The sequence below is a fragment of the Theropithecus gelada genome, chromosome 16 (assembly GCF_003255815.1).
Source record: "Theropithecus gelada isolate Dixy chromosome 16, Tgel_1.0, whole genome shotgun sequence".
Classification (NCBI taxonomy): Eukaryota; Metazoa; Chordata; class Mammalia; order Primates; family Cercopithecidae; genus Theropithecus; species Theropithecus gelada.
In genome coordinates, this window is record NC_037684.1 from 6882796 (window position 1) to 6909998 (window position 27203).

The 27203-nt window shown below is 42.6% G+C and overlaps 1 protein-coding gene across 3 annotated transcripts in view; it reads right to left on the minus strand.

Moving 5' to 3' along the window:
* MYO1D (myosin ID) overlaps positions 1–20149 on the minus strand; it is a 386969-nt gene extending 366820 nt beyond the window's left edge. For all 3 annotated transcript variants that reach the window (XM_025361795.1, XM_025361796.1, XM_025361797.1), the window contains exon 1: positions 19755–20149. In XM_025361795.1, the coding sequence (XP_025217580.1) occupies positions 19755–19849 (95 nt within the window). In that variant the 5' untranslated portion in view covers positions 19850–20149. The remainder of the gene's footprint in view (positions 1–19754) is intronic.
* Between the last annotated feature and the right edge of the window lie 7054 nt (positions 20150–27203).

Here is a 27203-nt window from a genome sequence, read left to right on the forward strand (position 1 = left end):
TCCTTTGTAGAAGACTCTCTGTCCTCTCAAATGTCTTTCTCTGTCGACTGCCTCCTTCCCATCATTACTTATTCACACTCAACTCTCTTGACTTAAAAAGTAGCAGAAAAACAAAAACCTATAGCTATGGTCTTCTCTCCTTTCCTTTAAAACACACTTCTTGAAAGCAGTATCACCACTCAGTCTCTAGTTCTTCACCCCTACTGACTGTTTAACCCACTACAAACTATTTTCCACCTCTACCCCTCCACTGAGACCACCTTAATGAAAGTCATCAATGCCCTCTTGGATGCTGTACTTAATGGACACCTCTTCATCTTTCTCTTCCTTGGCCTTTCTCAAGTGTGCAACTTTGCTGACCCCTCTCTTCTCAACTTCTGTGATATCATACTTTCCTGTTTTCTTCCAACCTCCATGGACACTCCTCTTCAGACTCCTCTTAGGATCCTTATTATTCTGACTGTCCCTTAAATATAGCTCTCTTTGAAGGTTCAATCCTTGGCCCTTTTCTTACATTTTATGCTCATTTTTGATCGTCTAAATCTCAGAGTCATGTTCTATGAGCACTTCAATCTCAACATGAGAACAAGTACTGGGAAACATCCTCCTTTTTCCAATATTCTTCTCAATATTCTACATATATAGTCATCCCCTCCCCCCAAGTCTATATCACTGCTGTCTATTCCTTTCCATATGTATCAAGCAGGGGTAGCAGAAAGGTCAAGCACTTTGAAGTTCCTGTCAGTCTGGCTTCAAATTCAAACTGCTTTTTAATTAGTTATGTGACTTTGACAAAGCCATCTTCTTTCTCTGTAAACACGTTTCACACCTGTATAACACCTATCTTGTGGGGTTGAATAGATAATAAGAGGTTAATGAGTGAAAACCACCTAACGCTGCACCTGATGATGCCTTGTAGCTGTCCCAATAATTAGTTTTCTTCCCATTTTCCATTTTATGGAATCTAATCCTATCTTCCCAGCTGTAATGAATTTAAGGCAGAGCCAATCCTTTAAGAATCCTTTGGTTGGCCGGGCGCGGTGGCTCAAGCCTGTAATCCCAGCACTTTGGGAGGCCGAGATGGGCGGATCACGAGGTCAGGAGATCGAGACCATCCTGGCTAACACGGTGAAACCCCGTCTCTACTAAGAAATACAAAAAAATAGCCGGGCGAGGTGGCAGCGCCTGTAGTCCCAGCTACTTGGGAGGCTGAGGCCGGAGAATGGCGTGAACCCGGGAGGCGGAGCTTGCAGTGAGCTGAGATCCGGCCACTGCACTCCAGCCTGGGTGACAGCGCGAGACTCCATCTCAAAAAAAAAAAAAAAAAAAAAAAAAGAATCCTTTGGTTGGGCACGGTGGCTCACGCCTGTAATCCCAGCACTTTGGGAGGACGAGGTGGGCAGATCAGGAGGTCAGGAGATCGAGACCATCCTAGCTAACACGGTGAAATCCCGTCTCTACTAAAAATATAACAAATTAGCCAGGTGTGGTGGTGGGAGCCTGTAGTCCCAGCTACTCGGGAGGCTGAGGCAGGGGAATGGCGTGAACCCGGGAGGCGGAGCTTGTAGTGAGCCAAAATTGCACCATTGCACTCCAGCCTGGGTGACAGAGTGAGACTCCATCTCAAAAAAAAAAAAAAAAAGAAGAAGAAGAATCCTTTAACCCTGTCAGACTGGTCTTCTCACTGTCCCGGAACATGTCACACCATTCACAGAGGCACCCCTGCATGGAATGCTCTCCCTTGCCATTCTTACTTCATGCATAGCTAAGTCTTATTCACATTCCAGCATTTAGCCCAATCCCTTAATCGATAAAGGCCTTCCTTAGCCACCAAAGCTCAGACTCCTCAGAAATTTCCTCCACATGTGAACTGTAGAATATTGGTACTAATCATCAGGCATTTATTATATGCTACTTTTGGGGGTTACATATCTTTTCATTCTATTTATCTCCAATTACATCATTATTCTTGGAATGAATTATATGTAGTCCTCAGTATACACAGTTTCTAGCAAAAAGCTTTAAGTAATACCTGTTGATTGGTAATTTGTTAATTGTTAATTTGCAATAACTGAAGGCATAACATCATTTAATATTTTCAATTATTACTTTAAAATATCCATTTAGACAACTGGAATCTTAGAATATATGACTTTAGAAGCCATGTAGAACAATATTCCAGATGCACAACATCTCTTTACAAGAACCTAATGAGTGAATTTTTAACTCCAGTTTCAGTAAGTTCACATGACCAGAAACTCATTACCTTCTTTGGGAACCATTTGATGTCTAAGTAGCAGTTCCATAATACAACTATCAATACCAGGAGATTAACACATGATATACTGCTAAGATTTAATTCTTGAACCCCATTCAAACTCTACCAGATGCCCCAATAAATGTCCCTTATAGCAAAAGGATACAGTTCAACATCATGCTTCACCTTTAGTTGTTATGTCTTGTTATTCTTATTGCTTCTAGAATACTTCCTCAGTCTTTCTTGGAATTTAACATTTTTGAAGGTTACAGGCTACTTAAAGACTGGCCTTCAATTTGAGCTTGCTAGGTGTTTCCTCTGGTTAGATTCAGGTTATGCATCTTTAGCAGGAATGTCACAGAGGAAGTAATGCTGTGTTTTTCTCATTGCACCTGATCACATGGTACATGATTCTGATCTGTCCCGTTTCTGATATTGTTCATTTTGATCACTTCATTAAGGTAGCATCTGTCAGGCTTCTCCACTGTAACAATAATCTTTTTTTCTTTGATATTAATTAATTGAACATTTTGTAGGGAGATACTAAGTAAATATCCCATTCCTCATCAAACTTCAAAAGTTATTTATTACTTCATGTTAAGTATGGACTCATGGTTTCCGATTTCACTTTGATGATTAAACTGACCCAGATTTAGCTAGTGGGTACTCACTTAAGCTACTTTCTGAATCTGTTTTACATTTTTCATCATTCTTTGAGGATTTCCTAGATTTCTGATACAAGATCCCCCCGGCTCACCTTGTATTAATATTTACTCTGCCACAACCCTGGAATTATCCATTTCTCCACAGAGCCCTGATTTCTTTCAGTGGAGGATGGTACTAGGTGTAACCATTGCTACTATATTAAGGTATCACTGCTCCCAGGTCCTCACAATGGACAGAGATTGGGAATATATAATGTATGGATATACGTGCGTACACATTCACATTTATATTTACTCCTCTGTCTAGCTGTATATTGAAAACTTCTGATTCCAATCTAGCTACAAAAGGTTGATTGTACTTATCCCCTTTCCATATTTGGAGCTCTCTTTTATGACCATGAGAAACCTGACTCCATTATCCTTAACATATTTACTTATTTGTCAATCTCCCTGTTTATCACTTATCTCCCACTGCTGTCACCAAGACCATGCCAGCACGGATGCTCTTTCTCCATACTCAGGTCCTCATGCATTGGCCCCCTCTTTACTCAACTTGGCTCCAAACTCTAATCTGGGCCCCTGTGGCTCCCCTTCCCCTGGGATGGATGCCTACCATGCTGTGCCCCAACCCAATGGCTTTAGGACCAAATTCTTCAGGAGGAAGAGAAGAGGAGGAAGAAAAGGAGCAGAAAGATAAATCTACATCTCTTCACTTTTACCCACTGGCATGAATTCTGTCTTTTGGGGTCTCCCATAATAAACATAATCAATTCATATGCAAGTATTTGAGGTTGGTGTTCACATCTTGTCTCGTTCCTTCAGTCATTCCTTAAATGACATATTTTCAAGTACCCTCATCATATTGAGCATTCTTTTCTGAATAAATCCTATTCTGTCTACATAGCTTGTAAAACTGTAGAGGAAGCACTTTTGGTTGCCTATCCACTATCCTATCCTGCCCCTAAAATTCCTTCTTTCCTAAAGAAGCCTGATTTTGTTCAGGTATCCACTCCCTTCCATAGAGCTATATGCTGCAGGAAATGTGAAATCTACCATCAGTGCCTGACTATTCAATCATGATAACCACATTCCTCTTACCAGTGACAGGTTTAATAATGGGCATGTGACCAAATGCTAACTAATGAGACATGTAAGGAAGTCTTCTGGGGGGCTTCCTAAGCAAGGAGCACAACACAAGCACACAGCTCACTCTCCTTCCTCAGGACATTACTGTGCCTGGGTGAGATGCACAGAACTGTTGCAACGACCTTCCACCAGCTGAGGATGAAACCAGCACAACAAGAAGGGCAGGACCAAAGGATCACAGACAAGTGGAGGCAGAGTTCTTAGGGACTGGCCAGAGTCTCTCTTATCATTAGCCTTCTTGTTGTGTGAGATAACATGTTTCTTTTCTGTTTAAGCCAGTTTGGTCCGGTTTTCTTTTTAGCTGCCCCCAACAGCATTCTGACTGATACAGAGTGAAGCCAGCAACCACACAACCCTCCAGGAGAGGTGTGATAAGCTAGGCAACTTCCAAGTCCCTGTATTTCCTCTGACACAGCCCAGGTCAATGGTGACACATAACATAGACTACTAAGACGTCCACCTTTCTCACACCTACAACAATGTTATTTTATATTTGTATTGTTAAAGTGTTGCCCTTCAACAGAGAACTAGAGGTTTACTTATTATTTACATTGTTAGCTTTTCCATTGTTTCAACTTGTTCAGGTCTTTTAAGTGAGAATAATAAAGGAAACTGAAGAGTTGTTACTTGACTGCAAAGCAACAGAGCCAGGAATAGGGCAAAAACAGAATAATAAACACAAAGCTAGGAGACAGGAGACTTTTGCCCCCATAGTAAATGTGCCACTAGACTAGTAAAAAGTCCTGACTTTCTATGTTTCTAACTTCATGCATCTATACAACAGTGAGGAACCTCAAGATTCCCTTCTGGCATTAAAATTCTATGACTCAAGAGACTTCATCAGAGAATTCATGGCTCAGAATTTCTCTCTGGCTTGAAGCATAAAATCAAGAAAAGTAAATCCCCCCAAATCAGTGGTAGCCCATTAGTCATTATCAAGATTTACTTCTTTCAAATCAACAAAACACTGCCCTTGGGCTACTCACTCCAAGAAACAACTCTATTACACTATAGAGATCAAGTCTGGGCTGTATTTGTGTTTACTCTTAGTAGAGGAAATGTGTAGAAAGCAATTGCCAAATCTGCACCCAATTCACGAATGTGACAAAAAATAAACATTCAGCCATCTCCCAGACCAGAGAGATTATAGGAGCTAAATGAAAGAAAGCCCAGATAGTTATAAATGTGCTGTCACCATGATGTAAAGCCCTTCAATTGCTCCCCAACATACTTAAGTTTTGAATCTTGGGATTTTATGTCCCAAGCCCCTTCGGCAAAGTGTGGTCCCTGATGAGTGCTCCATCTTCACCTGCCCCTACTTTGCCTGCCTTACTCGGCCCAAAGACTCCAGCCTCACTGGATGCCTTTCAGTTTCAGAAACTGATTGAGTCTATCTAAAAATATGTCTCGGCCAGATGCCATGGTTCACACCTGTAATTCCAACACTGGGAGGCCAAGGCAGGTGTGGATCACTTGAGCTCATAAGTTTGAGACCAGCCTGGGCAACATCGTGAAACCCCGTCTCTACAAAAAATACAAAAATTAGCTGGGCATGGTGGTACATGCCTGTAGTCCCAGCTACTTGGGAGGCTGAGGTAGGAGACTAGCTTGAGCCCAGGAGGTGGAGGTTGCAGTGAGCTGAGATTGTGCCACTGCACTCCAACCTGGGCAACAGAGTCAGACCTTGTCTCAATAAATAAATAATCAATAAAAGTATGTCTCTGTCTTCTCTCTCTCTCTTCCCTGAGTGTTCTCCTGCCCCTAACCTCTCCCCCAACACTCACACATTCTGCAGCCTTCTGATCTTGCTTAAAGCTATCTTCCCCATAAAGTGTCCTCCCTGTGACACACCCACGAACTTGGACACATCACTTCCATTTCCCCTATGGGAACTCTGCTCTTTCTCTTCATAGCACTTATTACTACTTGTAGTTATCCTTTTGTTTGTTTACTGGTTTAGTATGTTCCCCTTGCTGGTTTATCAGCTCCATGAGAACAAGAACCATGTCTGTCTGGGTTGCTCCTGCATATCCAGAAAAGAATAAAGACAACATGGTTGCCATCATACTTTCAAAGGCATCTTAATGGCATGGAAAAACATTTAAGATACTATGCTGCGTGAAAAAACAGTTTACAAAGCTATATATGTTGTATAAGCAGGAAGATTCCAAATTTTTGAATATGTACATTTTTATATGTCTAGAAAAGATTGTATGGGAAATAAATCAAGGTATTAACAAGGAGGGTGGGATTATATATTTTTGTATGGAGAATCTGAGGACAGAAAATACATACATAGTATGCTAAAAGTGGACAACCATAACCATCAGGTGAAAAAATGGAAAACTCATTATAAGGATAAAGAATAAAGTGTGATTATCAAATGATTAAATTGATTTAATAATCAAAACAGAACTGAGAACACTGATTATCTGGATAAGTTGTAACACATTTGTTAATATGTCAGTCAGCTCACATTACAGTCATAGCAGTTTTAACAGAACACAACTGTGGAGCAAAAAACGTTAGCCGAGGACAGGGGCTCCGAGCCTGGCTGCATATGAGACTCACCTGGGCACTACGGAGGCTTAATAAATCACCATCTCCAGGAGATGGAGTCCAGGGAATCTGCGTGTTTCAAAAGCTGGGTGATCGTGACACAAGGCTGGATTTGGGAACCCCCCGGTCTAGGATAAATCAAGAAGTTGGAGAAGAGGTTTCTTTTCAGTAAGCGTTTCAGATAAAATAGGAACCTGAGAGGTAGAGATGCAAACAGTAACAGATTCTGCCAATAGCAGCTGCCTACCACAAGTCAACAAGCAGTCATAAATTGCACACAGTGTGGAAAAATCCACTCATCATGTTTGGTTTGTTCAACCACACAAATAATTCAAATACCAAGGGCAGTAATATGTTTTAGAGTAGCACCTTACCTACTTAGGACTCAGCTTGGCCTACTTGCCTTTCCAGCCAAACACAGCAAAGCAATAAAAAACACCTCTCAGCAGAGAAGATAAAAAACAGACGTCTTAAAACTCTTGCCCTACAACTGATACAGCCAAGATAACCCCTCAGTCTTCATTAGAACATATTAACTCCTTTTTTATACACCCTTCTAATGAGCTCCACTGACAGCCAAAACTCAGAGCAGATTACCTTTGTAAATTAAGAGGGGGAAGGGAATTCACGGAGAGGCACACAGAAAGCAACGACAGAAACTGAACCATGTATTTTTAAAAGTTAATTTACATCAACTTAGTGTGGAACAAAACATTACAAATATGACAATAAATACCAAAGACATGAAAACAACTTTTTATAACTACAGTCATGATGATCTAAGTCATTAAGAAAAAGAATTAAATCACATTCTTTATATTCTGCTTAAGGAAGCAAAAATGAGAAGGCACGAACATCTGAGTGGTCTCTATGTGTAAAGAACAATAAACAACCCAGCTATTATCTCATTTGATGTAATAACCTTGTAGTGTAGGAATCAGTCTCATTTGAAGACGACTGGGCCATTAAAGGCTCAGAGAACTGAGGTAGATTTTTAAAGTTGTACCGCAGAAAGTAGCCATAGCGATGTCTAACTTTGAATAACTGAAATATTTCCTTTGCTCATTATTTTATACCACACTGCCACTTTTAAAGTAATTTTGGTTACAAGCATTTCTTTCTTCTTTTTTTTTTTTTTTGGTGTTTGCAAGGATAAAAGCCTTCTGGAAAAAAAATCATCTAAAACAGTTGTTTGCAAGCTGTTTTTCCAATGTGATAGCATTTTTTCCCAAATGACATATTCCTTGGAACCCCACTATGCAGGAGCAGAGCTGCTCTGTTAAAAGCACCAGAGTGCCAGGGCCTGAAGCCCTACTCCACCTCTACCTGTAATCCAAGACTGCTCCTCAGGCACCTCCATGACCCAGGACACCACAGAATACAGATTTTTTTTAAAAAGCACCAATCTGAACAAGCTTAGTCCCTGGATTTGCTGTGTAAAAGCATGTCCCTTAGAAACACTCAACTAATAACACAAAGCTATATAAAGGCATCACAATGTTGTGAAAAGTTTGGTAGTATGGTAAAATGTAGTTAACTGACTAAGGCAAGCAACAACACGAGACTGCTCAAGATTACAGTGCCACTAATGTTTCCTGCTTTGTTGTATCATGTCAAGCTTCACATGTCTGAGTTCTACAAATGAGGAAGAAAAAAAAAAAAAAAAAGGAGAGAAACGTCTACCATTTCACAAAGGCCCAAAATCTATTTTAGTGGTTTTTTCCAAGAGTAACTGTAATTTCATTTTTCCTGTATTACCAAAAACTGAAGTTACTACAGAAAAATCAGATTATATAAACACATAAAATAGAATACATTAAAAAGCATACATAAAATATAGTAAATGCATAGTTCAGCCAAGAATCAAAGATGCAGAAGTACTATGCATTTATTTGTTTATTCCGTGATAGAGGTGAAAATATTTTGTCCTTAAGGCCTCAGAATAAGCCTTGGGAGATAAGACTTTGTCTTGCCCTTAGAACTTTGAGTGTAGAGGTAGGACATAAATATAAACTGATAGGAAAGGTTGAATGCAATAAAAAAAAAAATAGTTGTACTCACTGACATTTAAACTATTCTAGAGATTTTTTGAGTCATTTATAGGTTTTTGTCTTAATCAGAAGGAACATAGGATAAGATGGTAGAATCAGGTTAACTCAACCTCAATATCAAGGACTATTCTTATAATAAACTTAAAATGACCTAAATATCTGTAAAACCCAAAGCTGAAATATGACTAATGATGGGGTTTATCCAAAACAAATACGTTGTTGGGTTTTTTTCCCATGGGGTTTGACTTTTTTTTAATTGACTATAAAATTTATCTTGACTTTATATTGGACTCCAAGCAACAGTCTGAGCTAGAACCATTTGGGATCACCCGACGTCGCTACAGATGGTCCTCTATTGTACAAGTTACTCAAAGACGACTTTGTGGTCAGAGGCGAAATTTGTTTGCTTCATTGTTTTAGATGAAGCCATTTTTTTTTTTTTTTGATAAATTCATTTGCTTCTACTGCATATGTGAACCTTGTGAATATACAGTAAGTGGTAATGGGTTTTTTCCCAAGACTTAACAATATAACTGTGAGAGACATGAGGAGAGGAGGAATAAAAGGAAAGCTGTGTTTGTTCCCCAGTGTGTTTATCCATCTTTTCCTGGAGGTTCTTTTAGAACCCTGAACTGGCCTGTGGCTCTTTCTGAAAAATCTATGTTCAGGAGTAAACAATATTTTTATTAAAGCAAAATGGCTTTACTAGAGTTAATGCTTTAAACTCATTAAAGTGAAATCCATTTCTATATTGTGTATCAAGGAGCAGAAATGTAGGAAAATAAAGGCAATCCCATTCTGGGATAACTGTAACTAGTCCCATGTGAGCAGCTGTGCCTGGAACACAAACTGGGATATCTTCAGGAACAAGGCTAGGACAATGAGGAGCCTGGAAGGTGGACAAAATACCAAGAGGAACTAGCAGATGTTCTCGATTCCCTTCTCCATCAACTGAAGTCACTTACTGGAACCCTTCTCTTAAAAAATGATCTGCTTTCCAAAAGCAGACCATTCTATTTCAATAAGAAATGCTGAAAGCCATGATTAGAGTCATAGTCTGGCTCACTAGTGTCTCTCTTTTTATTTTTATGTTTTTACAGACAAGGTATCACTATATTGCCCAGGCTGGAGTGCAGTGGCTATTCACAGGTGTGATCATAGTGTCAAATCCATGGGCTTGAGCAATCCTCCTGCCTCAGCCTCCCCAGTAGCTGGGACCACAGGTGTGGGTCATTGCACCTGGCTCCTCACTAATGTCCCTTTAACCCAAATGTTAAGGCCACAGTATTCACCACACACACTGAGTGCTGAGTCTTGTAAGTTCTGTAATTGAGCATAAAATAAAAGAAAAAGTAATTCCTCTTCCTCTTTTAGACCCAAAGATAAACCACAGACACAATTTTTAATTGAGCGAAGTTTTCATCAGGTACCCTCCCCTCTCTGTCATCAGGACCTGCCTCCCCAAGAATGAACTAACCTTATACTATATGCTGCTCATCCCTTCCCACAAGGGTTCAGTTCTCTATCCCAGGTCTGCCATATCCCTGAACAGTAACATACTGTAAAATTATTTCTCAAAAATGAAATTCTCTATTCCTTATTCTAACTGATGCCACTGAGGCATGAGGAAGAAATTAACCAGACTGAGCAGATTTACACTAATGTACTTGTGCTGCATTAGAAGTATCTGACTTTCTAAGAGGATTCTTATCAACCTAACTCAATCTCTAGTTGGGAGAATTTGGGGCAGCATAAGACAAGAATGAAAGAAGTGCAGACAATGTGGGGGAAAATATTTTTGAGCAATGGAGGCTGGCTAGCAGCACAGCCAGCCCACGCATGCTTAAAGTGAGTGGAGAGAGAAGAAAAGAAGGTCAGGATGGCTCAGGCCATAGGGCAGGGGGAGAAAGGGCTGTTTCCAAATACTTCAACAAGGGTCTGCTGACATTCTACCTCTTCCATAGGGCATTTTTTACCTACTCCCAATGCCATTTTTTCTTTTTCCGAATTCCCTCCTAATATAGTACATACATACAGCTCTTAATTATATTGTCATCAGTTATCACATGTGATATGATTCCTTCTCTGTAGGAAGCCCTTAAAAGAATGGATTGTCTTGGGAGGCTGACGGGTGAATCATGAGGTCAGGTGTTTGAGACCAGCCTGGCCAACATGGTGAAACCCCATCTCTATTAAAAATACAAAAATTAGCTGACTGTGGTGGTGGGTGCCTGTAATCCCAGCTACTCGGGAGGCTGAGGCAGGAGAATTGCTTGAACGCAGGAGGCGGAGGTTGCAGTGAGCTGAGATTGTGCCACTGCACTCCAGCCCAGGTGACAGTGTGAGACTGTCTCAAAAAAAAAAAAAAAAAAGACTTGTCTGCGCTATTCATTTGAGCTCAATCATATTTCACTTTATATTGATCCATTTATTAATGTATCTCTTACTCCCAATTAAGTTATCTCTCAAAGAGTAACTTTATTAAAAGTAACCCCCACCAAAGTACACAACCCGGCACTAAGCACACTTTAAGAATTCAAGTAGTTGGCCAGGCACGGTGACTCATGCCTGTAATCCCAACACTTTGGGAGGATAAGGCGGGCGGATCACCTGAGGTCAGAAGTTGGTGACCAGCCTGGCCAACGTGGTGAAATCCTGTCTCTACTAAAAATGCAAAAATCTGCTGGGCATAGGTGGCAGGTGCCTGTAATCCCAGCTACTTGGGAGGCTGAGGTAGGAGAATTGCTTGAACCCAGGAGATGGAGGTTGCAGTGAGCCAAGATCGCACCACTGCACTCCAGCCTGGGTGACAGAGCAAGACTCCATCTCAAAAAAAAAAAAAAAAAAAGAATTCAAGTAGTTGCTAGCTTTAATACCAGGAGATTATATGAAACACATATAATAACACAAATAATAACACAAAAATAACATATATAGGGTCTAGAGATGAATGAAGAAATTAGTTACAGATTTAAAAAAAAAAAAACAACTCTAGACTTAAAGTCTGTTACCTGGCAATAGTGCCTAAATGTTACAAACCTTCGTGAAGGCTGAGAACAGTGACATGCAGAATAAAATAGTTTAGAAATCTCTTAAATATGAATAGATTTCATTTTCCAAAGAGTTTAAAACAATTTCCAGAAATTAAATAGTGATACCTGGAGGGAATGTGATTATGAGAATGCATAGGGTGGTAGTTACAGAGCGAATTGGGAATAGCAAGGGCATTTTTGGTGCACAGGGCTGGACTAGGGAATGGAGCAGAGACAGGGGGCACCTACTGAGTATCTACTATGCTTCAGCCACCACCATAGGTATTTGACACGTTTTAAATGTGCTATAATTTCACAAGAACACATCATCTTTATAGATGAAAAAACTGAGGCTCAAAAAAGCTAAGTCACTTGTCCAAGGTCACACAGGTGGTAGCAGATGAACAAAGACAAGATTAAGGTCCAGATTTGTCTATTTCCAGTGTTCTTGCACTCTCTGCTAGGTAATGTGAATTCCCTAGTTTGCGCCATTGCAAAGTTTCATCCTTGCCCCCCGCAAACAAAATCAAATTTGTCTTAATGAGGGAGGAAGAAATGACACGGAAGACATGAAAATATCTAGTTCTCTAGCAGTTATGGGGTCAGGGTAGGGAGGTGAGGCCACTTGGGAAGGATTCAGGGAGAGTCAGCATTAGCTGAGTGAGAATTCTATACAAGGCACTTGCTGCACATGTGATTTCATCTCAATAACCCTGAAAGGTGATCATTTTACATATAAGGAAATGAGGCTTAGGGAAGCCCATGCTAACAGGAATAAAAGTGAAGCTGAGATTTGAACTTGGTCACTTAGTCTCAGAGCCTGTGCTCTTTCTGTGACTCCCTATTGGAAGCATACTTTTGCTTCTCTTTTTCCCATAAATGCTCAAAACTAAAGTTTGGAAAACATTGTTCTATTCAAGAGATCTTGACCGGGTGCGGTGGCTCATGCCTCTAATCTCAGAACTTTGGAAGGCCGAGGCAGGTGGATCACTTGAGCTCAGGAGTTTGAGACCAGCCTGACCAACAGAGCGAAACCCCATCTCTACTAAAAACACACAAAAAAAATTAGCTGGGAGTGGTACTACGTGCCTGTAATCCCAGTCATTAGGGAGGCTGAGGCATGAGAATCGCTTGAACCCGGGAGGCAGAGGTTGCAGTGAGCCAAGATCGCACCACTGCACCCTAGCCTGGGCAACATAGGGAGGCCCTGTCTCAGAAGAGAGATCTAGCCAGTAATTACATTGTAGTTGAACTGAAAGAAACCTGCTTCTTACAGGAAATAAAACTGTCATCTAAATCAAGGCATCTAATAAATGATAAAGGAGAGACATACAATGCATATTTTAAAATGCTGTTTCCCTCTGACCCCATTGATGAATATAGTTGGCGTTTTTATAGGCCATGTCGGTGAGGCTCATGAACAGGTAATCAACCCAGTGGAGCTGGAGCCACTGCTGACGGTAAAGTTCCCCGACTTGGCAGTGGCTGGGCAGTAATACAATGACCCAAACCAGTTCCAGTGGCAGCACCACAAATGGGTATTAAAGAATTCTCTTTAAATGGGACCACCCCTAGAGATAGTGTCCATTTTGCTTAGCTGACTCAGACTTAGGTGAGAATGTCAACGAACAGCTCTCCACATAGAGCTAACACGGAGATCACTAAGTAAACACATTTCTACCTATGTCAGATTCAACATTTTTGTCTCAAAGTTAAGCAAAAAGCCAAAGTGTATCTCTTTAATGTAAAAGTAGTTCTCAAATACAAAAAAAAAAAAAAAAAAAAAAAGATGAGCTGGGCTTGGTGGTGTGTGTCCCAGGTACTCAGAAGGCTGAAGCAGGAAGGTTGCTTGAGCTGGGGAAGTCAAGGCTGCAGTGAACCATAATTGTGCCATCGCACTCCAGCCTGGGTGACAGAGTGAGACCTTGTCTAAAAAAAAAGAAAAACAAAAGTAGATCCCATCAGAACCTGCAAGGAAATGAACCAGTAGCAACTTCTAAGTGCTTGATTCCACCCACATCTGGCTCTATTTGGGAACTAAATTCAGCAGAAGTCTCCAGGGTCAAGAAATGACCCTGAATAAAAATAGTCTCGGAACTCTGTCACAAAGTAGGAAAGGAAACCAGGCGGCAGGGTGATTCACTCCAAATGGCAGCTCCAAAACCCAAATTCCCATTTTTGTCCCAATATGAAGCCAATGTGCAAAACAGGCAGAGAGCAAACTGTCCTTTTCCAAAGGCCTTCAAAAGAGGTTGCCAAAGAATTTCACATGGAAGCCAAAAAGATTTAGTGTGCCATTCACCTCTCCTATAAATCTAACTAGAGCTATTTCTAACTAGAGGCCTGAACCAATGGCAGGTTTACATTTACTTGAAGACCACCCAGGGTATCTATGGTTTTTTTTTTTCCCCTGGCAAGCAAGAGAAACCCTTTGTCCCACCAAATTTTCCAAACGACCAAACAGCCACAGAGAAAGAATACAGGGGTGGTGTGGTGAGTGTGTGTGTGTCTGTTTCCTGTCTTTCTTCTAATCTATAACTCACTGCCCCAAAACACAGTTAAGTTCTATTAAAGTACAATATTTTGAGAAGATTGTATGCGAAAGAAAAAAAAAGAAAGAAAGAATTCCACTGCTTGAAGAACAATGAGCCAACATTTGAGTACTCAGTTAATTCATTTTAAGATGTATTAAACATGGGGGAGGGCAAATTCTGTAGCATCACTGAAAACACAAAAGCATTAAAGGTAGGTTTGCTTCACAGTCACTCACTTGCACCTTTCCCTTCCAAAGCCTTGCATCTAATTCTGCATTCATGATTTACATTGTTTTTCTTAAAGGTGGTTGCCCCCAAGCATTATGAGTTTCAAAGCACCAGAAAACCTGGATCTACCTCTGAACAGGCTATCTGCCTTTGATGATTCCATAGGTTGATGAGGAAGCAACCTATGAATATGATAAATTCTCCGTTACGAATAAACGTCCACGTATCCTGAGAGCACATGAGAACGTGACATTGACCTGTTTTGGGGGATTGGGAAAGATTTCTCACATCCGGTCTTGAAGGATGAGTAAGAGTATGGCAGGCAGAGAATGAGGGCAGAGATGATGAAAGGAGGACATTCCAGGGGGTGAAAACAGTAAGGGTCAGTGGCTCGCAGCTAGGGACAATATTGCATGTGTGTGAGCACAAACACACCCACCCACACACAACCCCTCCTCCAAGGACTTGTGGCAATGTCTAGAGACATTTTTGGTTGTCATAAACGAAAGAGGAGTGGAGTTGTTGACATCTGGTGAATAGAGGCCAGAGATGCTGCTAAACATCCTACAACACACAGGACAGCCCCTACAAAAGTCTAAAATGTCACTAGTGACAAGGCTGAAAATCACAGGCCTAAGCAAAGGTACAAAATACATGCTGTGTTAGGTTAAAAATGAGGAGTTGCATGGAGCTTTGGCACGCACAGTGCTTCAGATGATTCCTTTTATGGAAGACAAAACCCATTAAGAAAAGAGAGGGGGAAAAATTAACTTTCTGAGAAGCCAAGATATAAGGCTGAATAGATGCTTTATTCTCAAAACAGGAACCAATAACAAAGCAAGTTAAGAAACTGGACCTCTGGAAGCCTAACGTATATTTCATTGTCCTATAAAATGGAAAGCATTTCTGTCAAGGACACCGTCCACGGCTCAAGTCCACTCCTGAGCAGTAGCCTGTATTCTTCCTTTCATGCACATGGCTAACTGAGAGTGAGGAGTGTGCAGAGTAAGGAGCACACCGAGAAGATGCAAGCAGCTTGCCCTGGCAGGACTTTCAGAGGGAGGGTGCAAAGCTGATGTTAATGCTGGAAGAACTCATGTATAGGAATGGTCCAAGTAAGGAGAAAAGGAACCAACGAGCTCCACATCTAAAAAGGAAGCGGCTACAGAGAAAGCAGAACATGGTAGGACAGGGATGCTGTGGTTTGGGCTTCAACTGGTCATCAGGGTTGCTGGCAGGAACTGCTCCTGACCATGGAAGCAGGCAGGACTCATACAGGAGTCTTACTCCTGGGCAGAGATCCTTGGAAACTGGAATGAGGAACTTACCACCACCACCTCCACCTCCACCAAAAAGGCAAAAGAAATATCCCCCAACAAGAGACTTCTGGGAGGGAAAGAAGGAGCCCTCACAATACAAGCAGGTTTTGTTATAACGCAAGAAATACAAGTTGAAGCTCCTTCTCAGATATCCTAACTCGCATTAATCCACATCACTCTTTTACTCTTGCCCCATCCAGAAACATATCTAGGTCAATTTTTTAAAGTAAAAATGGTAGGAGAAAATTCTGTCAATTGTGGCAGTTGTCTAAAAATCAAGCTTTAGCTCCAAGAGGGAAAAAGAAGGCCAGATTAATAGCAAAAGAACAAGATAATTCTAAAAGGACAATGCCACATAAGCTTAAAAAAAAAAAAAAGTAACTGAAACTTTTTTTCCCTCTTCAAAAAAATGTTGCCACAAAGGAAGGCACTCTGTACCCAGCATTGCGCTAGGTGCTGCTATTGAGAAAACACAGACCCATGAAGCACCTGCAGCCTTGAGTGCTTGACTATTACACGCCTTAAAGGAAGGAAACAGGCCTTGCAGAAGAGCCAGGTGGGAAGGGAGGACAGGACATTCCAGACTGGGGAGTAAGAGCAGGAACTGCAGCTTGGGAGGGCAGGAGTCATGAGGTATAAGCACACATAGGAATTTCACTCACATACCCATATCCACCAATGGACCAAACACGTTCAATTTCAGCTATGTACAACCAGACATGTGCCCAACCACCAATATTCCAGGAGACAAAAACACTTCAGCATCACAGAATAGTATCTGGATTATGCAGTGGTGGGTTTCTGGTCACCTTCTGCAAAGTGAAAGGAAAGAGAGGACTGCTTTCTGTCTGGGCCAGAATTTATAGTTTGAGAGGAGGGTAAGGGTGCTACCCTTTGCTGGCACTGTGTTTATGACTACAGTGAACCAACTACTTTAATTTATAAGTAAGTCACGAATAATCACTGATCTGTATGATGAGAACCACAGCCAATTCTCAGAGTCATCAAGGACACACAGATGAGATATGTACAAATACATATACATCTGTACACCCAGGATCTTGAATGATGTGGAGATTGGGTATAAAGGTAGACCTAAAAACCTGGGCCTTAGCCACTGGCCATGTGGAGAGCTGGTGATTCCTCCCACATCTCCACAACACCAAGCCTTCCCTTCCAAACAACTTAGCTTATTCACTGTCACCCAGAGTCAGCTTTCATGCCGCCAACCCCTGCTCATGCTGCTTAAACCACCTGGAATGCTCTCCAGCCACGTGTCCACCTTTACAAATCTTACCCACCCTTTGGAACTCAGCTCAACTCCTCTCTTCCTCTATAAGGTGTTTTGGAGTCAATCTAAGGCATCTCTCTCTCTTCTGAACTTACAGAACAATTTATATAATCACTTGACAAATAATCACCTAAGCTTTATAAGGCTTTTATCTTCTCTTTCTTTTCCTTTCTTTCTCTTTTCTTTTCTTTCCTTCCTTCCTTTCTCTTTCTCTCTCTCTCTCTCTCTCTCTCTCTTTCTATCTTCTTTTTCTTCTAAGAGATAGGGTCATGCTCTATTATACAGGCTGGAGTACAGCGGTGTGATCAAAGCTGCTTATGGCAGCTTTGAACTCCTGGACTGACGCAATCCTCCTGTCTCAGCCTCCTGATGTTGTTTTCTTGAACTATTCTTTAAATCACCCCCTAGAAAATTCCACCTTTCTCCACGTCTTCATTGAGATTCGCCCCTTTGAGAGGTAAGAAGCACATCTTGTAGTTCTTTGGATCCTCCTAGCTTATCTCCTAGAGTACCTTGCACACAGTAGAATTAAATTGCAGTATTCAGCGTTGTGTTTCACACCTATAATCCTAGTGCTTTGGGAGGCCAAGATGGGAGGATTGCTTGAGGCCAGAAATTCAAGAACAGTCTGGTCAACATAGCAAGACCCCATCTCTAAAAAATATAAATATTAAAAAATTGCAGCATTCTCTTCTCTACACATAGGAGTTGTTAGCCTCACCTTAGTAATCTATCTTGAGATTCAAACCTCACACTTAAGAGACTTAATGCTTTAGGGAAAAAAAAAAAGCAGAAATTCTAAGTGCCTTCCCTCAATTTACTTATAAAAAAACCACGAGTTTCAATTCTATTGCAGAGTAGTCCTACAAACTAATGTAGCCCTGTTAGACTCTATGCCTTCAATTTCAAATTCTGAAAATTCTGCAAAAGCTCTGGCTGAGGTCATGTATTTGCTGGAGGTGACAGATGGAGGTTAAAATGAATGGCTCCATATTCAACTATTACTACAGTGTCTTGTATACAGTATGTACATAATACATGTACCAATGTCTGAAAATCTGAAATGATTATAAGCCGAGAGTGACAAAATTATAAAGGCATTTCTCAAAGCACACAACTTATTTCCTGGGGGCAGGGGAGTAGAATCTCTTAATTTAAAACACCCTTAATCTATGAAATTGCTATGTAACTTACCCCTTTATCTATTTTACGTGCACTTGGGAAAACTTAAAACAGTTTTGCTAATATGGATTTGCCAGGCACTAATCTTTGAAGTTACAAACACATATTATTAATAATTCATTTAACCCTCAGGACAAACCCAATCCTACAGACAAGAAGACTGAGGCACAGAGAGGTTAAGTAACTTGCTCAAAAATCACAGCAAAAATGTAGTAGAACTAGAATTTTAATCTCAACAATCAGACTCTTAATCACTATGATAATGGATATTGGTTATAGCTGATGTAGAAGTATGTCATTTTGATTAATATTTGAGGTGATTTCTATAAAAGTTGTGCATCCAAAACTTGATCAGAAATGTAACATCCTATCATTATGCTGGTATGTAATAAATCTGATTGACCCCTGTCAACTGGATTGACAGAGGTAGTTAAAACTGCAAGTAGAGTTAAGCACCCAAGCCTAGATTATGATTTTTCATTTTATAAGTTTAAGGAGTGATGTTTAGCTATAAACCTTAGAAGAAATGGAGCCAAAGCTTGCAGGGAAACACACACACGCACACCAAAACTCAGCTATTTTGAAACTCCACTTACTTTAACGTTTAAGTCAAACTAAAACTGTTTACATATTACTCTATCAAGGGTGAAATAATCCCATGTAAAGGGCTTTCTAAAACAAATTCACATCTTGGAAGCCCATTTTGGGGCGATGAGTTGTGACTACGTTCTCAAGGATGTCAGTAACACAAGGGCTCCATCCACTAACTCCTTGAAAAAAACCAAAGCCATGAACGTCTTGTCAAATTCAGACAGTTTATCTTGGCACTGGCAAGTACACCAGTCTCTTCGATGTCTGGAAACGTGTCTAATTACGTTTAGAGAGTAACTAAAAAAATAGCCAGTGTCCCGGAACAGACAGCTCGGGGATCACTCCATAGCATCCTGAATGACAGGATGGAACTACGCCAGGAGAATAAAAAAAAAGGCGGGGCGGGGGGGTGGCGAAGAAAGAAAGAAAAGAAGCAAGTGTAAAGCCGGGACGAGACGCCAGCCTCTCTCTAAAATAACCCTGAGTCCTCCTAGGGCCTTCGGGGCCACCGCAACTCTCGCTCAAGTTATTTCCCTTCAGTTTCCATGAGGTCACCGGCCCGCCCACATCCCTCACCTGGCGCGGGGAAGCGCGCCCTCCGCGCGGCACACCCCCTGCACCCAAACCCAGGACAGCGCCCAGGGCTCCCTTCTCAGGGAAGCCCGGCCCTTGAGCTCGACACGCCCCCCGCACCCCAAAGCGGCCGCACCCCAGGGGCGTCCGCTCTCGGGAAAGCGCAGCTGCGGAGCTCGGCAGACCCCCGGACACGGCAGCCCGGCCGCCCCTCCATCCCTGGAGCTTGGGCGCCCCCCGACACCCCGGATCCGGCCGCGCCCGGAGGCGCCCCCTCTCGGAAAAGCGCAGCCTCGCGCCCCTGCGCGCGGCCGCTCCGCCCTCACCTGAGCCTGAGGTTGGCCATGAACTCGGGCATGGAGACGGTGTCCATCAGCACGAAGTCCGCCTTGCCGAACTCCAGGCTCTCCTGCTCCGCCATGGCGCCGGCGCGGGGACTCAGGTGGGCGCGCTCGGGCCGCCGGGGCCGCTCCAGGGGCCCGCGATGAGCTCGGGAGGGGCCGGGGCGAGGCCTCGCCGCGAGGCTACGGGGAGGGGGCGCGCACGCCGCTCGGCGGGTCCGGGCCGGACGGAGGCCGCCCCGCTGCTCCTCGACGCCTTCTTGGCCGGCGCGGCTCCGTACGGGACGCACCCGGCAGTTTCCGCTCCTCCCGCCGCGGCTGCCGGGCGCTGTAGGGGCCGGGACACCGAGACAGAGACGGCGGCGGCTGGTCCCGCCTCCGGCCTGGGGCTCGCCCCGGCTCCGCCCCGCCCAGGCCTCCCGACTCCGCCCCGCCTGGCCCACTGAGGAGCCCGCCCCAGCCGCGGCCCTGGCCACCGCCTCTTCACCTGGGCGGCGCGCGCGCGCGGGTGGGCGGCGGGGACGCGCGCCGGGCCGGGCGGCGGCAGCTGGGCGGCAGCGCCCCCTGGGGACAGGCGCTGGGATCTCAGGCGGCCAAGAGGATGGCCGCCTGCCGCGCACACTTGGTAGCTGCCAACAAAGTTAGAAAAGGTGGCACATATACACCATGGAATACTATGCAGCCATAAAAAAGGATGAGTTTGTGTCCTTTGTAGGGCCATGGATGCAGCTGGAAACCATCATTCTTAGCAAACTATCACAAGAACAGAAAACCAAACACCGCATGTTCTCACTCATAGGTGGGAACTGAACAATCAGATCACTTGGACTCGGGAAGGGGAACATCACACACCGGGGCCTATCATGGGGAGGGCGGAGCGGGGAGGGATTGCATTGGGAGTTATACCTGATGTAAATGACGAGTCGATGGGTGCTGACGAGTTGATGGGTGCAGCACAGCAACATGGCACAAGTATACATATGTAACAAACCTGCACGTTATGCACATGTACCCTAGAACTTAAAGTATAATAATAATAAATAAATAAATAAAAAAGAAAAGTAGTTCGTGGAGCTTTTCGCGAGGACAATTCAGTATGATTCTGTCACCCTGCTCCAAAACCCACTCCCGCCTCTCTACTCACACCCTGCCCATTTTTGAAGTGGTGGTTCAAGCACAGACTGAAAGATAATAATAATGGCTAACATTTTGGAGGCACCAAAAATGCCCAGAGCTGTTCTCAGCGCCTTAGAGAACTTTTAACAAACTTTCCACACGACTAGGAAGTGGAGCAGCTGCGGTTTTACGCAGGTCATTTGACTTAGGAGCCGCAGCGTTCAACCACGTCTGACTACCTCCAATCTCCAATGGCCCATTTTCTCTTCCACTCATCCGAGCATGTCATCAGACATGACCTTATATGATTATTAAGTTTTTAATATATCTATGTATCATCTCTCCAGGATTATTGCAGATGACTTGAGCATGGGACCATCCTTTGGGCATCCACCAAATAGCTATTGTACTACTTTGCATATATAAATATGAAATCCATATTGGTTCAATGGAATGAAGTGAGTTGTAAGTAGTCTCCAATTTATTGACACATTGGTTGAGCTTGGAAAATTGTTTTTGAACTTAGAATGAGTTTTCCCAATGAAAATATACTACAAAAGACTTTCTTTTCTTTCTTTCTTTTTTTTTTTTTTTCTTTTTCTAGAGACAAATTATCCCTCTGTCACCCAGGCTGGAGTGCAATGGTGAAATCACAGCTCACTGCAACCTCAAACTCCTGGGCTCAAGCAATCCTCCAGCCTCAACCTCCCGAGCAGCTAGGACTACAGGTGTATGATACCATGCACAGCTATTTTTTTAAATAAATGACTTTCTAAGGCATCTACATTTATTCAGTCCTGTGTTTCTGTTAGGACATCTTCTATTACAAAATCTACTAGGAAATCTAGAGGCCTCCAAGGACCTGGCTGGGCTTCAACTCTGCGTGAGTTTGAGATGAGTAAACCAGACTGAAGGACCTTGCCCAAGGCCTGCTTCAGCTGCCAGCCACCCACGCTTGCCAAGAGAAAGGAAAGTGGCTTTGTCACCTCCTGAGGGACTGCCTTTGACATCAGAAAACCACCCCAAACCCTGGCACCAGCAGAGCTGGGCTGCATCTGACTACGTTAGCAGCTGTCCTTCAGAAGGAGATCCACCTGTCTGGATCTCAGTGTCCTCATTCGTGGAATAAAAGCTCTGGAATAAGGTAGGACTGACCTATGGTTGGGTCATTTGTGGAGATGTCGGTCAGTGGCTAAGTAGGTTATTGCATAGGGTATGGCTGTATTCCTAATGTTTGTATTGGCATGTTTAAACATAAGCAGAACTGAACTTCAAAACGGAAAGAAAGAAATCTCGAACTGTGTGACTTTGGAGTATCCAGGGACCACACCCCAAAACCTATTGGTAAATTACATGTGTGTGTTCCCTGAGCCCTTGTGGGTGTTAAAAATTAGGGCAAAATCCCAGGTTCTAGGAAAAGAAACATCAAGGCTTGCAGACTGAGAGGGTTGCAGAAATTGTACAGTGGGTAGGAGCTATGGTGGGATACAATGTGGTTTCCAAAAGGCCAAAGTAAGAGATCCTGATTTTAATCAACATCTTATATAGGAACCCAACATATAAAACACATATACAACATATGCAAAGGGTATTTTATTAATTTCTTGTTTAAGTCCAAATTAATGTAAAATTAGGCATTGATGCTCTCTTGATGAACCCAAATCTTTCAATGGGGCTCACTATTAGCCTCAGGATTCCAGTTTACTTTTGTATGTTGTTTTTATTGTACAGTGTCAAGGAAATTCTGGTTTGTATAACTACGCAGTAATTTGTTAGCCATACAACTTTACATTCAGCATTTCTAGGCCAATGTGCAGTTACAACCTTATTAATCAATGGCACACTTGAGCAAAGTTCAGGTATATGCAAAGCTGGCAGGAGAGACAGAATGCTGAGGTCTGTATTCAATCGAGGTAACCTAGAGCAGATTAGCTCATTATGCACGTTCTCTGTGACAAAATTTGAGTAGAAACACATTTGGAGATGCATGTTTTTGTTACAGTTTAAAATATACTAAAAATAAAACAAAGTTTATATCCCCAATCATGAGACGCACAGACACCATGAGCCTCCTGATGTGATCTCCTGAAAAAGACACGTATCATTGACCTGCTAAAAATACATAAATGGAATCTAATCATGAAGAAACATCAAACAAACTCACATTAAGGGACATCCTACAAAACAATTGACCTGTATTCTTCAAAAATATCAATGGTGTGAAAGACAAAGAGGCTGAGGCACATCACAGTTAAAGGCAATGTGTGATTCTGGACTGGATCTCCAACCAGAAAAGTGTAAAGGACATTATTGGGATAATTGGTGAAATTCAAATATGGACTCGATGTTAGATAGTAGAATAGTATCAATGTTAGTTTTTCTGAACTTGATCATTTTACTGGGATTCTGCAAGATAATGTCCTTGTTTCTAGCAGATATCTGCTAAAGTATTTAGGAGTAAAATGATGTCTCAAACTGTTTGGCAAGAATAATAAAAATAATAATAAGGAGATGAGGAGGTGGAAAGAGGGTATGGATATATGTTGGTAGACATATAAATGATTAAAACAAATGATGCAAAATACTAACAACTGGTAAAGTCGTTAAAAATATATGGGACTTTTGAGGGATTTTCTTTTGTACTATCCTCACAACTTTTCTGTAACTTTGAAATTAGTTTGAAATTTATTTATTTTATTTATTTATTTATTTATTTATTTTGAGACAGAGTCTCGCTGTGTCACCCAGGCTGGAGTGCAGTGACACGATCTTGGCTCACTGCAACCTCCACCTCCAGGGTTCAAGCGAGTCTCCTGCCTCAGCCTCCTGAGTAGCTGGGACTACAGGCGTGTGCCACCATGCTCGGCTAATTTTTGTATTTGTAGTAGAAACGGGGCTTCATCATGTTGGTCAGGCTGGTCTCAAGCTCCTGACCTCATGATCTGACCACGTCAGCCTCCCAAAGTGCTGGGATTACAGGTGTGAGCCACCATACTCGGCTTGAAATTTAAACTTAAAAATTAAATAGCAATCTAAAACTGTCCTAAAATAAAATTTTTTACTTTAAAAAAATTAAATAGCACTTAGAAATAAAAGTCACATCAGAATTTTGCAAACCTTCCAGAACTGAAGAACCAGCAGATATTTTTGAAAACCCTGGTCCAGGGTACTTCTTAGCTCTGTTTGGCATAGATGTGCTAGGAGATTATAAACACTGAACAGGTAATTCTAAAAACAAAAATAATTAGATGTCAAATATATCCATATACCCTGGAGAAGGTGCATCCTGTTCTCTGCCTGAAATTCTCCCTGACACCCCACCCCTCACTCCTATGACCTAGCTAACTTCTGCTCATCTCTCCGCTCTCAGTCTCAACATCACTTCCTCCAAGAAATCTTCCATAATCTCCTAAATTAGAATTGGCTGTTCCTCCTCTCATACAGCATCCTGGAAGTGCTGCCCCCATTACAGCACTAAATGCCCTTGAGCCTATTGTCCATCTCTCTCACTTGTTTTTAAGGGCCATGAGGGCTGGAAGCTGTCTTTTCTGTTTTTTGATGTAAACGTAACTCTGGCACCTCCTAGTATAGTGCCTAAGAGATGAAGTGCTTAATAAACACTTGCTTGATAAATGAATATGAAATGGTCTATGAACCTATGGGTCATAAAATGTGAGACTGTGAATCCATCCCCATTGGTAGATTTTCTGCGTTGCAAATTAGTCGTTGTACAACATTAACCTCAGTCTCATCTCCTGCCCCGGAAGCAGATCTCAGGGCTGTGTTTGTTTTTGCCCTGGGGCCAGGCCTGCACACTGTGTGTTCACACTGACCAAAAGCTGCTGTTCCAAAAACCCTTCAGCAGTTACCAGTGGCTGCAGAGGGTCTACTTTTGATGATCCACGAAAATCAACCCTGAATTTTCCACCGCAAATGTTTATTCCCATTCAACTTTCCCAGAATGTTTCTGGGCTGCCCTGCCGTCCCTCCCTTTACCAGGGGATCTGCATCCAAGGAAGACGACTCTTTCAGCATGAGTCTGGCAAGACAGAAACAGAATGGCTAGGAAAACAACAACAACAACAATAGTCACACAGTGTATTCTAAGGGCATTTTATAAATTTATTTTATAATCCCATATTATCACAGAGCAGAAGTAGAAAGGCAAATATATCTTGCAAAATAACCTCATTATGTACTTACAGCCATATAGAAATGATTTGGAACTCTGCCTTAGAAAATATCCAAAACATACCTCCTCCTCTTTACTGCATGACCCTGGATTTGAACTAAGAATGATACATCAGAAATAGCATATGTACTTTTCATGGTTTCTGAAGCCTAAAAATTATTTAAGTATAAAGAGACCTGACAGTTGGCTCTCTGATGTCATTGATGACTTTTACCCACCTGTAGAGTCCCCTCTCTCCCCTAACCCCCCACCTGACAATATAGACATCTCACAGGACAAAGGAAAAGGAGTTTTCATGGCAGGGATCACTACCCTAAACCATCCTGAAAGCCCAAAAAGTGATTTTTAAAGTTCATCTTCTCACCTCTGACTCTTAAAGACAGAAGACTAGCCAGCCAATTGCTAATGACTTGGCTTTGAGTTCTAGAGACTTCTTTTCCCCATCGTTCCTGTGGTCCAGCTATGCTTACCTGTGATGGTGTTGAGTTGGGGACAGGAGTGACTGTGATACCACAGACAGAGGTCCTTTTAACTAATGAAGCTAAGCACAGAGGGAGTTGGGAGATGTCAGCTGAAGAGGGGAGGAGATAGAGGAGGAAGAGAAGGAAGGAGCTACTACTACAAGGGTGTCCATAGCAAGAGGAGAGTAGCAAGGTACTGCTTCTCAATTTTAGGTTTCATCATCCTTTAATAAAAAGTGTGGACTTCCAGCTGGGCACAGTGGCTCACGCCTGTAATCCCAGCACTTTGGGAGGCCTAGGCGGGTGGATCATGAGGTCAGGAGTTCAAGAGCAGCCTGGCCAACGTAGTGAAACCCCATTTCTACTAAAATTACAAAAATTAGTTGGGCATGGTGGTGCCCACTTGTAGTCCTAGTTACTTGGGAGGCTGAGGCAGGAGAATTGCTTGAACCCAGGAGGCAGAGGTTGCAGTGAGCTGACATCGTGCCACAGCACTGCAGCCTGGGCAACAGAGCGAGACTCTGTCTCAAAACAAAACAAAACAAAAAACACCTGTGGACTTTTTCTCTTGAGACACATATATTAAGCACATACACAGAACAGTTTGCACATGGGCCACCTCTTCACCTCCACCGCTGGAAGTAACCTCTCTTCTACGGGCCCCAAGTTAAGGACTCCTGAGCTAAGGGAAAGATCACACCACAATTCCTGATTGTTATGGAATGGAGAAGAATTGTAGCAAGCCATTACCGTCAGTATCCTGTGAGTCACCAGACAGGGACTGTCCCAATAACTCATCCCCCTGTGTGGGCAGACAAGCCACAGATGTAAGGCCACAGGAAAGATAGAATCAGAGGGTGGAGGCGGACAACCTGCAACTGCTTCCAAAATTATTCCTGCTAGCTATGACGTAGTTTCTGACTACAAACATTGAAAGGGAATGCATCTTTTCAGTAATTATGGAAGTGTTTATCATGCTTGGTTGGAGTTGGCTGTTCAGGCATATCCCTAAACTCTCTAGGACAGGGGCTGTGCCCAGCTCATCCTCATATCTACAACCCCTCAAGCTGTGCTTGGTACCCAACGGGTATTTCTGGAGTAGAGTAGGTGAATTAATTAGCAAGTTAATTAGTAAATGGATGTGTGTAGATGTATTGTTCCATTTTAAGGGCCATATGGCCTTTCCTTAAGCCCCAAACCAGAAAATCACTAAATCTCAAGCAATTCTGGCCATTGGAAGCAGTCCTAGAGCTAGAAAGTTTGAGAGTGTGATAGGAACCCATGAGAGGGAAAACAAAAAGACATACCACAATCTATTCATGGATTGATGGTGTCTTAAGGCAGGATGTCTCAAGCTTTAAAGTGCAGAAGGATCACTTAAGGGGCCAGGCGCAGTGGCTCATGCCATAATCCCAGCACTTTGGGAGGCTGAGGTAGGTGGATTATGAGGTCAAGAGATCGAGACCATCCTGGCCAACATGGTGAAACCCCATCTCTACTAAAAATACAAAAATTAGCTGGACATGGTGGCAGGTGCCTGTAGTCCCAGCTACTCAGGAGGCTGAGGCAGGAGAATTGCTTGAACCCGGGAGGCGGAGGTTGCAGTGAGCCGAGATCGTGCCACTCCTTTCCAGCCTGGTGACAGAGCAAGACTGCGTCTCAAAA